At 63.9% G+C, this 13,655-nt stretch overlaps 1 protein-coding gene across 1 annotated transcript; it reads left to right on the top strand.

Moving 5' to 3' along the window:
• The first annotated feature begins 564 nt into the window (after nt 1-564).
• On the top strand, nt 565-13,317 carry LOC309681498 (transducin-like enhancer protein 1). The gene is given in 22 exon segments (XM_082495381.1): nt 565-647; nt 1,276-1,424; nt 2,112-2,175; nt 2,657-2,701; nt 5,901-5,963; nt 6,111-6,185; nt 6,775-6,970; nt 7,441-7,457; nt 7,854-7,958; nt 8,111-8,155; nt 8,412-8,567; nt 8,897-9,026; nt 9,136-9,323; nt 9,397-9,473; nt 9,747-9,996; nt 11,197-11,356; nt 11,359-11,383; nt 11,385-11,444; nt 11,687-11,834; nt 11,916-12,066; nt 12,435-12,511; nt 12,753-13,317. Coding segments are annotated over 22 exon segments (2,313 nt in total). The 5' UTR covers nt 565-623; the 3' UTR covers nt 12,861-13,317.
• Nucleotides 13,318-13,655: the final 338 nt, after the last annotated feature.

Genomic DNA, 13,655 nt, shown 5'->3' with positions numbered 1-13,655 from the left:
TGAGTCCCGTCCCGTCCCGCCCCGTCCCGTTCCGCCCCGCCCCGCCCCGCCCCGTCCCGTCCCGGTTCGGTCTCTGCCGCGCCGGTCCGGGCCCGCTCCGGGACTCCCGCCGGGCGCGGTCCGGCTCCGCTCGGGGCCGTGGTGGCGGCGATGAGGCCGGTCCCTTCCCGCGGCCGTACCTGCTGCGGGCGGCGGCGGCGGGGCCATTGTCTGCGCGGCGCGGCGGGGAGCGGGCCGGGGCCGTGCCCGCGGCGGCGGAGCCCGCGCTGGGGGCGGGCAGGCGAGGGGGGTCCTGCGGCGGGCGCCCGGGAGGAGCCCCGCGGTCTCCCGGTCCCCGCGGGCACACAGAGCGGGTCGGTCGGGTCGCGCGGCGCGGGGGGTCCCGGCGGCCGCGGGGGAGCTGTGCGTGGCGCCGGTGCCCCGGAGCTCTGCCCCGCTCCGCTGTGGCTTCCGCAGGGTCCCGCGCCGCCGTCGGCTGCGTGAGTGGGCAGCGCCGAGCCGTGACTCCCAGTCTCTCTCCCAGGGCTTGATCCGGAGCCGGGAAGCATCCCCAGGCCCCGGTCCTGAGCCTGCGACGGGGCCCGGAGCGGCAAGAGGGATCCTGCGCCTGTCCAGTGCCAAAGATGTTCCCGCAGAACCGGCCCCCGGTGAGCCCACGGCTTGGCCTCGTCCCCTCCGTGCCACAGCCAAGCACGTGGTGCTGCAGCACGGTGCTGGCCGGGCCCTTGGCAGGGGCTGAGCTCCCAGACTGGGCTCCCCACCAGCCTCGGGGGTGCAAGGTGTTGGCCTTGGCCCGGAAAGTTGTGCCGACAGTGTGTAATGTGTTCAGGAGTGGTGTTGTGGCTCTTCCCAAAGTGATGCTGAGCCCTGGTGCTGCGGGGATTTGAGTTTCACGACACTCTGGAGCCATATCGCAGTCAGGGCATGACCGCGGGATGGGGGATGGGCGGGTGGGAAGCTCTGCCGTGTGGCACGGGGGCAAGGATAGACCCCAGGCTGGGGCTGGGCGGGAGGGCTGGGGGTTGCATGCGCTGTGCCAGCCGTGGCCGTGCATCCTCGTCTTCTGGCTCAGTGGTGGAACGGATGCTGAAAAGGGGGAGAACCATTGCCCTTGTGCCTGGCCATAAGCATTTTCCGCTGCGCTGACTCTTTCTGCCTCTTCCTCCACGTGCTGCTCTCCTGTAGCCTCTTCCCCAGGTGCAGGAAACCCCCGGGGGACTCGTGAGCCTCGCTGAGCCAGCAGCCGTGACCCCGGGGATCCCCTCCTCTGCCTAGGCCCATCTGCAGGCACCCTCCGCTGCCTCGGGAGCCACTGTCGCCACCAGCGCCATCCCCAGCACCCCCCAGTCCCTCAAGCTGACTTATCCAGAGACCTTGGACCGCATCAAGGAGGAATTCCAGTTTCTGCAGAACCAATACCACAGGTGAGAAGCTGCCAGCACTTGCCTGCCAGCAAGGCGCTGGGCACTTAACTGGTGCTGGCGAGAGGCGTGTGGCCCCTCGGCGCTGGGCATTGCTGCAGGCTGGCAAGAAGTGTCATCCCATGCTGCTGTGGGCACTGGTCCATCTGGAGGACGGCTGTGCCAGGCACTACCTTGGTAGCTCAAAATGACACTGTTTGAGGGGGAAACACACCCTCCTCCTGCCAGAATCCCTGGGATTGGGGTGCTGGCTTCCAGAGCTCGGCTTCTGGTCTGAGCTGGAACCATCACTTAGCAGACCCGGAGTCCCTCTGATCCCCCTGCTGCTGGCCAGGATCGCCCCTTCCCCGCACGGGAGCAAGGTTTGAAATGCAGCTCAGCTTGGCGGCTCACTCCATTTGGGAAGCAGATGCTGAAGAGGGGGTTAAAACTCCATGCCGATTGCTCCCTTATGCCTGGATCCCTTTGCTGTCCATCTCCTCTTTATCAGTCCCTTCCCACCCTCTTTCAGGTGGTTTTCTTGGCTTGTGCAGGGAGATGGGTTTGACTCAGAGCAGGAGACTGAAGCACGTGGTGCGCTGGGAGGGCTCATGCTCTCTCCAGCCTGGGAGATCTTGCCTGAGGGGGAGCAGGGGGTCTCTCCCTCTCTCTTCCTCCCTCCCGCTCTCTTTCTTCTCTTTATTTTTACAGCTTGAAGTTAGAATGTGAAAAGCTGGCAACAGAAAAAACAGAAATCCAGCGTCATTATGTCATGGTAAGTGAGCTCCACCTGAAAGGAGGAGGGCGCTGGGGGGTGTCTCTTCTGAACCATCAGAGGACGTGCAGCCCTGGGATGCTTTGGCTTCCCCTTGCGCTTGGGTTGTGTGGCCAGGCCCTGAGATCTGGTTCCTGTGGTTGTTATTGTCTGTCTTTCCCCCAAAATGAGCTGTGGTGTTTGAGCCGGGCTTGCTGCCGCAGCTCGCGGTGGCAAAGCCGCTCCTGTGCGGCTTTTCTCCTTTCCTACGGGCAGCGAGCTGGAGCCCCGGCAGGACCGTGTCCGTTATGCGGGCTGCGGCCGTGTGCCGGAAAGACCTCTGCTGTTGGGTGAGGAGCTGGAGACTATTTTCTCCTCCTGGCCTGGCCAGAGTGTGGGCCTTTATGGCTGGGCTAAGCCTGCATGGCAGCACCAAACTTTTCTGTTTGTGAGTGCCCCCAGGCTCCCCGGCCATGCTGACGCTGCCTTCTCTCCCCGACAGTACTACGAGATGTCCTACGGCCTCAACATTGAGATGCACAAACAGGTGAGTCTGGGCGGGTCAGGAGCGTTGTCCTAGGTCCCCTGTCCCCGCTTCGCTGTCCGGGCTCTTCGAGGTTGTCCCTTCCCATGGGGCATGTGGGCAGTCGCTCCCTGCCGTAGCCCGGGGAACACTGTGCTTGTGGGGCTGTGCCACCTCTGTGCTTCGGGAGCTCTGCCCCGCTCTGTGTCACGGCCTTGGGCCTGTCTCCTCAGCTCTCCGCACACGCGTGTGTGCTCTGGCATGAGCCGCTGGTTGCTTGATGGGTTCAGGGAGCGTGTTCCCGGCTGGGTCGCGATGCACTTGTTGCAGTGGGGAGAGCAGTGGTGGAGTGAGCGCTTGTGCTTGTACGACTGCTCATGCCAGCTGTGAGTGGCCGATTGGGGACCGTCATGGAGGAGACTGGCTCCCATGGGGCAGGAGGTGCTGCAGGGTGCCGGGCAGGTGATGAGCTCTGGCTCGCTGCCTTTGCAACTGCCCAGTGCTGGCCAGCCCTGGGGGCAGTGCGCCAGGGGGCGGGGGCCGAGGAGCATCGTGAGGTGGGGAGGAGGGGGCTGGGGTGCACGGTGGGCTCCTCGAGGACTCAGGGCTTCACATCCCCCCTCGCTGCCTCTCCATACCTACCTCCCTCCCTCCCTCCCTCCTGCTGCGCCGCGCTCCGGGTCACCAGCTGCTCTGAGACAGAAGGTTTCTTCTCATCTATTTTTAAAGAGGCTGCGGAGGAGCCGGGCGAGATGTGCTGCAGCCGCGGCCTCCTTCCTTCCCGCCCCGTGCCCCGCTGCCACCGCTGCCAACTGTTGCGCGGGAGCCGGCTCGGGCGTGTGGTGCGGGGGTGGCAGCCCCCGGCACAGGGCAGGCTGACCGCTGCTCCCGCCAGCGCTGTGCTTGCCAGGAGGGTGTTTCTGCCGCTCCCGGCATTTCCCGCTGTGCAAAGCCGGCCGAGAAGGAGGCGTGAAGCCGCCCTTGTGCAGGGCAATGCCGAGGGTCCGCCAGGCCCAGCACCCTCCTCCCCGCAGGGCTGCGCGCTCCTCTCATCTGGCTGCCGGTTCTCCCGCAGCCCTCGCGGGCTCATGTTTTTGGCCAGTCCCAGGTGCTGCTGGCCGTGTGCCAGCGAGCTGTCTGCACTTTTAACAAGGGCCCATAAGTCTGCTCTGACAGCCAGAGGCCATTGTGTGAAAAATGGTAACTGCCTGCGCGGGAGCTGCGGGTTATCACCGCTGCGGGGAGATCGGGTTGCCATCTCTCCTCCCCTTCCCCCAAATGTGGCGCTGCTCGTGGGCTCGGGCAGGGGTGCTGGGCGCTCTCAGCTGCCCCGGGACCCCTGAGGAAGCACTCGCCCCGCTGCTGCTGGTGAAGGCCAGGCAGTGCTGTGGTGCGGTGCTGCCTCCATCCCTGCTGTGCCCAGCGCTGAGCCCGGCATCCCCCAGTGTCTGCCTGGGTGCCCGGCTCCCGCGGTGCTGGTGTTGGCAGTGCCAGTGCTGCCAAGGTCTGAGGCTTGGGGTGGTTTTGCCCTGGGTTTGTTTGGAGGGAAATGGGGCTGGGGGGCGGCTGTGGTGCTGTGTCTCTCCAGGCAGCCACAGGCTCGGCAGGGGAGGCTCAAGACAGGAACAAGCAGGAGATGTTAATTTTTTATTGTTGTTTTGTTTTTGGCGTGGAAGGGGCCTGTAGCTTTTTATAAAACCACCTCCCCGAATCTGCCTGGCCTTGGACTTGCTCACCGCACGCCAGAGGGGAGGTGACGGTGCTGGTGGCTGGGGGGGCTGCAAACAGCATGATCATTTTTCATGCTGAGAGCGTTAAAGTGCCAGTAAATTGCACATTAACGAGTGCGAGTGAATTGGAGGCAGCTCTCCCCAAGGAGCTGCTGCCCATCAGTGCATTAGGGAAGAGAATCCATCACTGCCGGCCCCGGGAGACAGCTAAATCCTTCCCAGAACTGCCGGCTGCCAAATCTCCTTGCCCCCTCCTTTTCTTTCTTCTCTTTCTCTTTTTTCCTCCTTCAGAAGGGGAAGCGAGGGCGGGTGCTGGATTGTTTCTGCTCTCTGTGGGTCTGGCAAAAATGGGTTTGTGGCCGCTCCAGAGGGTGGCACAGGATGTCCCCAGGCATGTGTCCCTGCACCAGCTGGGCAGCATGGCAGTCCCTCACCCTGGCACTGCGGCACCTGTGTCATCCAGGCACAGGAGACAGGGGGAGATCGGGGGGTCAGCTCCATCCCTGGCTGTTGGGGCCCTTCAGCCCCTGGTCTCCTCCTCGGGCTGACAAGAGGGTCCGGGTTGGACCCCCTCCTCTCAGCCCCATGCTGGCTCTGTAATGCCTTTGTCCTCCCCACCGGGGCGGGCAGGGAGCTCCTCAGCGCTTGGGGCAGCACTTCACCCACAGTCTCCATGCCCAGAGAATCCCCCTGCATGTCCAGGAGTGGAGGACGCCCATGTTTAGGGAGAGCTGCTGATCTCTGCCTCCTCTCCGCTGCTCAGGTGGGGTGGGGTGCCTGGCTCTGCATGATGAGGAGCAGCGTGGACATCTCTGCTGCTGCCTCAAGCGGTGTCTGCTGTCCCGGCTGTCACCCACTGGCGCTCGGGGAGGGGACCCGATGCTGCAGCCACTGGGGATTCTCCCCAGGGATGTGTCTGTGGGGTCAGGGACGTCTGTGCTTGCCCCCTGGCCCGGGCAGTGCAGCGTGGGGGTGACGGGGCCCTGCCCGGGCTGTGGGGTGTGCTGGGAGCACAGCACGCCACCGCTCACCCTCCCCAAGCTGCTTCTGCGCTTGGTGCTTCTGATTGCCTGTGGCACTCGAGTGTTGCAGGAAAACAGCAGCTGTAAGGAGAGCACCTCTCCAGGGCTTCCTGCGGCCGCGAGAGCAGCAATTAGCCGTTGCGGTGCTGGCAGGAGGCTGCTTGGAGCCTGCGGGACCCTGACCTGTGGGCTGGGGGCTTGCTTGGGGATGGCCCTGGGTGGCATGGGCCATGGGGCACCGCGTCCCCAGGAGGGAGGAAGCGAGAGCCATCCTGGGGCTCTCAGGGTGGGGGTGGAGGATGCTGGGCCCCTGGGGCCAGCTGCCTATGGGTGCTTGGGTGGCAATGGGGGGGTCTCTGCCTGCCTGGGGGGCACCCATGGTAGGAGGGGTCTCCTGTGGCATCGGGGCTGTGCAGCGTGGGGGCAGCTCTCCCCCTTGCCTTGATGGCGCTGCCTCTCTCCTGCTGCTAGACGGAGATCGCGAAGCGGCTCAACGTGATCTGCGCCCAGCTCATCCCGTTCCTGTCTCAGGAGGTGGGTGAGCTCTCTGGGCCTGACCAGGCCTGCAGAGCCAAGGGGGCTTTGCCCCATCCCTTGAAGGAATGAGCCTGACACAGCCCTGCTCGCCGCAGGAGTCAGCAGGGGCATCGCGCAGCGCTGACGGGCTCTTCTCTCCCCCAGCACCAGCAGCAGGTGGTCCAGGCCGTGGAGCGTGCGAAGCAGGTGACTATGACCGACCTGAACGCGGCAATCGGGGTACGTCAACCCTCTGCCTGGGTGCTGTGCTCCTGCAGGCGATGGTGGCTCCCATGCTTCTGCTGTCCCCTGGGCTGGAGACCCGTCCTGCCCCGAGCACGCGAGGGTCAGCTGCAGCCCCCTGTCCCCATTGTCCCTCCCTACTCGTGGCTGAGTCGGGGGGGACAGAGGGGGACAAGCCAGGCTGGCAGGGGGCTGCTAGCAGTACTCAGGGTGGAGGAGATGCTGCTGCAGCAGTGTCAAAGTGGGGCGCGGGGCTGGTGCGTGTCACTGTGGCCTGGGTGGAGGGAGGGTCACCACTGTCCCCACACTGCAGTTATTTACTCAAGACCACAGTGGTACGGAGGTATGGGTATGGTCCACCGTCTGTCCCAGTAGCTCCTGTCGCAAGGTGGGAGGGACGTGGTGTCCCCCGCAGCTTGGGTGGGGGCACCCTGGGAGTGTGTCCTGCCCCTCCTCACCAGCTCCCTGTCCCCATCCCCGGGCTGACCCAGGGCTGCCAGTGGAGAGGAGCAGCCTCTTCCCTCCCCAAACCCGGCAGCTGTCCTGACGTGACCCTTCGGCTCTGCTCTCTCCTGCTCCTCTCCAGCACCAGCTCCAGACGCAGCACCTCTCGCACCATGCTCCCCCCATCCCGTTGACACCCCACCCCTCTGGCATGCAGCCCACCAGCCTCGCAGGCATTGGCAGCGCCTCAGGGCTGCTGGCGCTCTCAGGGGCGCTGGGGGCCCAGGCCCAGCTCCTCACCAAAGACGACCGAGGAGTCCATGACACCGAGCCCAGGGGTGAGCATGAGGGGACAGGAGCCAGGGGGGGTCTGATGAGACCCTTCTGGCCACAGGCAAACCTGGGAGCAGGCAGTGCTGGGCCCTGGGGCCGCCTCTGCTCCCCATTCCCCCTTGGGTGCTTTCCTGGACTGGGGGGGGGGCAGGGCAGGGTGGGGGGTGGCTTGTCCGTGCCTCGGGGCTCCTGGGTGGGCTGTTGGAGCAGGGGGCTTGCTGGCCTGGAGGGGTTTGCGTGGGGAATGTCCTTCACTGAGCAGCACCTCCTGGGAGGGCAGTGGGGTGCACTGGGGGGGTCATCCCCGGTGGGGTCCCGGGACCACCCCACTGCTGCAGCGCTGCCCTGGCCCTGCCATGAACACCCCGGCACCGGTGGGAGGAGCGGGCGGCTTTCCCGGGGGGGCTCTTGGCAGTGGTCCAGCGTGTCCCTCCTTCCCTCCCTCTCCTGCTGCTACACGTTGCCACGGCGACAGAGCGGGACCCCGGCCCCGTAAGTGCCTTTTCCTTCTCTTGTGCCATTTCCCTCCAGCTGCGCAGGCTCCGGCCGGGGCCCTGCGAGCAGGCGGCCATGTGGGGAACCAGTCCTCGGGTCCTGCTCCCCGGCCAAGGCCCCGCTGCCGGCATGGCTGTGAGGGTGAGAGTGGGTGGGTGCTCTCCCCATAGGGACCCCCTCCCCATGTCACATGGGCAAACCACACCGTCCCCCCGAGCAGCGTTCCCCTCCTCACTCCTTTGGCGGGAACTGAAGCCTGTGCTGGTGGCACAGGGGGCTGCACTGGGGCCCTCCATGCCCCAGCAGCCGCCCACAGCCCTGTGTGGGTGCTGCCTGTCCTGGCAGCCGGGCATAGTGGCTCGTGGCCCCTAACACTGCGTCCCCCCGCCCCAGAGCTCCCTGGCACTGCCCAACGGGGAGCGGGCACGAGCCATCTCTGAGTACCTGAGCAGCAGCAAGAAGAGGAAGGTGGAGGAGAAGGACTTCGTTACGGACTACGTGAGCCTGGGGAAGGGAGGCTGGGGGGCTTGGGGGCATCCCCATCACCTCTTGCAGGGCAACAAGCAGAGCTGCCCGTGCCTCTGGTGCTTCCGAGGTGGGAGTGAGGGCAGCCTCAGCCCATTTGGTTCCAACTGTCCTCTACGTTTCAGGGCAGCGACGCAGACAAAAGCGAAGACAACTTGGTGGTGGATGAGGTCAGTGTGCCGGGGGCTGGGGTCTGCGTGTGCTGCCCATCCCTCTGCCCAAGTAGGGGGCTAACAGGCAGGCAGCACAGGGAGGTGGTGGTGGGACCCCCATGTTGTGCTCACCGGCCCTCGCTGATGGTAGTGACAAGTGCCTGGATCCAGGCTCCCAGCCTGGCCCTCCTTTGAGCTACCAGCTCACCATGGCCTGGGATGTCCCCGCGCTCCTGCCTGCTCTGCTGCCTGCTGATTTCACTCTCTCCCCCAGGACCCCTCTTCCCCACACAGTGTCCACTCCTACTCGTCCCGGGAGAATGGGGTGGAGAAGGTCCCGCTAGGGAGGAAAGAGGCCGTACCGCTCAGCCCAACCTCCATGGCTTCCTCAAGCAGTACATCGCCATCTCGGAGCAAGGAAGCGTCCACGGTATGTGCACTGTGTGGGGCAGCCATGCGCTTCGCTCAGGGTTGTGCTCACGTCCCCACCGTCCAGGCTCGGCTGGCAGAGCTGCGGGACATGGGTCCACCCACCTCCAAATCCATGGGGGCACCGGCGATGCTGGGGGTATGAGGAGGGAGTCCTGCTCCATTAGATCCTCTCTTGTGTCCCATCCTGCAGAGCGCGCAGCGCTGGCTGGGCTGGGCTGCCATCAGGGGTGAAGAACAGGGACTGGCTCACTGGGGGGGACCTGAGGAGACCCCCCTCTGACAGGGTGGGAGCACAGCTGTCAGATCTCCCTGCTCTGTTCCCGGTAGGTGGAGAAGGCAGGGACGCCCAGCCTGAAGTCCAGCACCCCCACCTCCCAGGGTGATGCCGCGGCCCTGGGCTCCAGTGGTTCCCAGCAGTTCCGCCCCGCCGCCACCAAGGCCCCCGTGGACCCGCTGGGTGAGTTTGGCCCCACTGGGGCCTGGGCAGGCGGCTCCAAGAGCTGGTTCTGCTGGACCCCATAAGGACGGACCCAGGGCCCCGTCCCTTCATGCCACCTCTCCCCCAGCAGCCCTGGGCCTGAGGAACCCGCTGGGAGTGCAGAGCCCCTACTCGGCTGCCTTCGGCATGGCCCACCCTGCGGTTAACGGGGACATGGCCGGGACCAGTGCCTATGCCAGCCTCCATCTCATGTCCCCACAGCTCAATGGGGCTGCGGCCGCTGTGGGAGCTGGCAGCTATGGGCGCTCCCCCCTGGTGCGTAAGCCTCTTCCTGCGGGGCTGTGGGGGCTGTGGGCCACGAGCTGCTCTCACCCGCTCTCCCCTCCAGGTGGGCTATGACCCGCACCCCCACATGCGCGTCCCAGGGCTGGCAGCTGGCATGCAAGTGGGGACTTCGGGGAAACCGTAAGTGGGGCTGTGCAGGGGCAGGGGACAAGGTGCTGCAGGGTTTAAGCTGGGCGGCGCAGGTGGGCCGTGGCCAGCAGGGACGGGGGGCACAGCCCTGGGGGACACACCCAGTGTGGGGCAGCAGGCGACTGTCACATGCCTGCCACGGCTCTGCTCACAGCTCCAACTTCAAACCATGCTGCCTGTGTCGGGCATGCTGCATCTGATGTGGTGCCAGCTGCTCTCCGCACAGGATCCTCAGGTGGTTCTCATTGCTCTGCTCCCTTCCAGTGCCTACTCCTTCCACGTCAGTGCTGATGGGCAGATGCAGCCGGTGCCTTTCCCACCCGATGCCCTCATTGGCTCCGGCATCCCCCGCCACGCACGGCAGCTCCACACACTGACCCACGGCGAGGTGGTCTGCGCTGTCACCATCAGCAACTCCACGCGACACGTCTACACCGGGGGCAAGGGCTGTGTGAAGGTGTGGGATGTGGGGCAGCCGGGCACCAAGACAGCGGTGGCTCAGCTGGACTGTTTGGTAAGGAGGGGCACACCGCCACCCTGGCATGGGTTGTTTCCTGCTCTGTGTCACCCTGCTGTGGTGAATAGGGAGTCTGGAGTCCCTATTGGGGACCTCAGGGGTGAGTCAGGGGTGCAGGGGGTGTCTGAAAGCAATGATGTGCACCAGGAAGTCTCCGTGTGCGTTTCTAAGTGGGGACAGTGGGGGGGCTGCTGGGGAGGGATGCTGGCTGGATGCTGCCAGTGTGCTCCTCTGCACCGCCCCCTCTGTTCTGAGTGTCCCAAGCCATTGGGGGGCTTTTACACACACACATGCACCACCCTCGGCACTGCTTTGTCTGACAGTGCCTGCCCTAAGGCAAGCCTTTGCCAGTGTCAGCCCCCTGGCCAGATACTTCGTATGGGCCAGAATCGCGTGGGCTGAAGCATCACTCAGGTTTGGCTCCGTCCTTGTTTCTGCTTTTGCTGGTGTGAGTCTGGCTGCAGGGAGACCTTCCATTTCTTTTAAAAATAAATGAAATGGACTGTCAGACCACAGTAACTCAGCAGAGCCAAGCTTCATGCACAGGCATCACCTGAGAGTATTTTTAACCTGTGTTCTTTGAAGTTTATTTTAAATGGGCTGCTGGAATTGGAGTCCCTGTGCCTGCTTTGAACAGCCCAAACCCAAGTCCTCCCCTTGACTTGCTGGCCGCAGGGCCTGGGCAGTCTGACGTATATTATTCCTGGACGGTGCTGACCTTGAAGATACAGATGCATAAACAAGGAAATGACTAAGTCACGATAATTTCAAGCTCCATCAGAAATTCATAAGCGAGGGAAGATGGAGTTTTAGTGCTCAGAGCTGCGGGCTGTTGCAGCCTTATGGAGCTGCCTTCCCACCTGCCTTGCATCTCCTCCAGGACTCGCTGTGGCTGTCAGGCAGCTGCTGGTGAGGACGCTGCAGGGCAAGGGTGTCCCCGAGGCCGTTCATAGCACAGTAGCACACTGAGGGGCTCCTGTGGGGGTTGGTGGAGGATTGCGGCTCTGGGCACAGGGAGGGGTGGGCTGCACAGCTGCCTCTGCTCCAGCCCTGCTGTCCCAGAAGGGTGGCTCGGGGTCTGCCCCGCTGCTGCTATTCCTGCCCTCAGGACAGGCTGCTGGCCCTGGGGTGACCAGGGATGGGTGCAAAAGGGCTGCAGGGGAAGGGCTTAAGGGAGTCCTCCCTCCTGCACCCCAGAACCGCGACAACTACATCCGCTCCTGCAAGCTGCTCCCCGATGGCCGGAGCCTGATTGTGGGGGGGGAGGCCAGCACCCTCTCCATCCGCCTGCTTAGTGCCCTGGCCAGCCAGGTCCCAGATGGCCAGAGGGTCTGGCTCCCCCCCTCAGGTCCGGCCTGCTAGCCCTGGCCACAGCCGATGCCAAAGTGCTTCTGCAGGAGCGGATGTAGTTCGTGGTGTGGGATGCAGAACCAGACCCTGGTCAGGTGAGCCCGGGGCAGGGGGACCGTGGGCAGGGCTGGCAGAGCTCCTTCGGCCAGGGACCGCTTGGTCCCCTCCAGGGCATCCCCACCCCTCCCCGGAGTCTAACCCTGCCACGGGACAGTCCCCGTCCTTGCAGCAGGGATCTGCTCCTTGCTGCTGGCTGCTGCCCTAGCCCACTCTGCGCTGCAGGTGCTGGCAACCCTGATGGCCATGTGCTTGCCCTCTCCGTCCCCCTCTTTCCCAGGCAGTTTCAAGGTCACACAGATGGTGCCAGCTGCATCGACATCTCTAATGATGGCACCAAGCTGTGGACAGGGGGTCTGGACAACACGGTGCGGTGCTGGGACCTGCGGGAAGGGCGGCAGCTGCAGCAGCATGACTTCAGCTCCCAGGTAGGGGCAGGGGCTGGCTGGGCGCACCATGGGGCCAGCTGGGACCTGCCGTGTCGGCGCCTGACCCTGTCTCTCCCCCAGATCTTCTCCCTGGGGTACTGCCCGACGGGAGAGTGGCTGGCGGTGGGCATGGAGAGCAGCAACGTGGAGATTCTGCACGTCACCAAACCAGACAAGTACCAGCTGCACCTCCACGAGAGCTGTGTCCTCTCCCTCAAATTCGCCTCCTGTGGTAGGCAGGCTGCTCCTGTTCCTGGCCCTGGCCCTGGAGGCTGCTGGATGCAGTCTCCTCTCCTGGCCATGTGTCCCAGGGCTCCTGGTGCTGGGGGCAGGCACGAGCTCCAGTAGCCAGCCTGGCCATGCGTGGATGCCAGTGGTATCCCTCAGAGAAGGGGCTTCTGTGGCTGCTCTCTCAGCTCTGTTGTCCCAGGACTCCCCTTTGTCTTCCATAAAACAGCCCCTTGGCTGACGAGCAGCTGAGACCTTGCTTCCTCCTCCCCCCGGTCTTACACAATCTGGGCACGATTTTCTGCGGCAGTCCAGCTTGTGGGCAGTGTGGTGACACGATGCTCCTCTTTGTCCCTTCTATCCCTCCCACAGGGAAGTGGTTTGTGAGCACAGGGAAGGACAACCTGCTGAACGCCTGGCGGACGCCCTACGGAGCCAGCATCTTCCAGGTGTGGGGTGTGCACAGCCCTCGGGGTCGGGGGGAGATGTTCCTCGGATGAAGTTGCCTAGAGCTGGGATGGCCCAGCTCAACCCAGATCTAAGTGTGTCTTAGCAATAATGAGCCCCATAAACAAACTTGTCCCTGCAGCCTCCCAGGGCACAACTTGGGCCCCCAAGTCCCAAGGGGTGGGAATGGGACCATGATGTGGGACTGCTCCTTGCACTTACCCCCTGCCCTCCTTTGTCCAGTCAAAGGAGACCTCCTCCGTCCTGAGCTGCGATGTCTCCACCGACGACCAGTTTATTGTCACTGGCTCAGGGGACAAGAAGGCCACGGTTTACGAGGTCATTTACTGAGCGCGAGAGGTGCCAACTGCGGGGAGGGCCCACACCACATGGACAGGTGGAGGTCCACGTGGATGGACAGGTGGCCTCTACCTGCCCTGCTGCTGACTTCCCGAAGCACGTGCGGCCTGTGGCCAGGGCGTCGGAGCTGGAGGAGAGTGGCGAGGGGTGGAGGTGGCCCTGGGACCATGGCCAGGTGTCACGCTGTGCTGGAAGGTGGCGACTTTCTCCTTGTTTTGTTCTTTATTTGTTGGTTTACTTCTAAATCTGGACTGGGGGAGTTGGGGTGGGGGGGAAGGGTTGGACAGTGTTAGGGTTGCATTTTTTTAATTATTTTTTTTTTTAACTTTTTGTTGTGTGGGGTTTATTTGTTGTTGTTGTTAAGGCTCTGAGCCAAACCAGGGAGGATGGGCTCTGTCCTCATCTACCTCTGTGCATCCTGGGGTGTATTTAATAATAAAAACAAACAGAAAAGCACAGCTGTGCCTTGTCCTGGGTAGCAGCCACAGTGCTCTGTGGCAGTGGGTGAGGATGGGCGAGACAAATGGCAATGCCTTTGGCTGCCGCAGCTCGCCGCTCCTTTCCCTTTCCTGCACCGGGGCAGTGCCATGAGGCCCGGCAGCAGGACACTCAGCCCAGCATTGGTCCTGTGCGCGGGGCAGAGCAATGCAGGGCCAGAGCAGCACCGAGAGGAAGGACGCGCAGCCGTGGCTGCGCAGTGCCATCCCTGGTGCAGCCCCTGTGTCTGCGGGGTGCAGGGGAGAGGCTGTTGCTGGAGGAAGCAGTTTGTGAAGGAGAGGAGATGTG

This window comes from Vanellus vanellus (assembly GCF_965231255.1).
Source record: "Vanellus vanellus genome assembly, chromosome: 25".
In the NCBI taxonomy this organism is placed as follows: domain Eukaryota; kingdom Metazoa; phylum Chordata; class Aves; order Charadriiformes; family Charadriidae; genus Vanellus; species Vanellus vanellus.
Note: the sequence above shows the minus strand (reverse complement) of the source record. Positions and strands in the feature narration are given on the sequence as shown.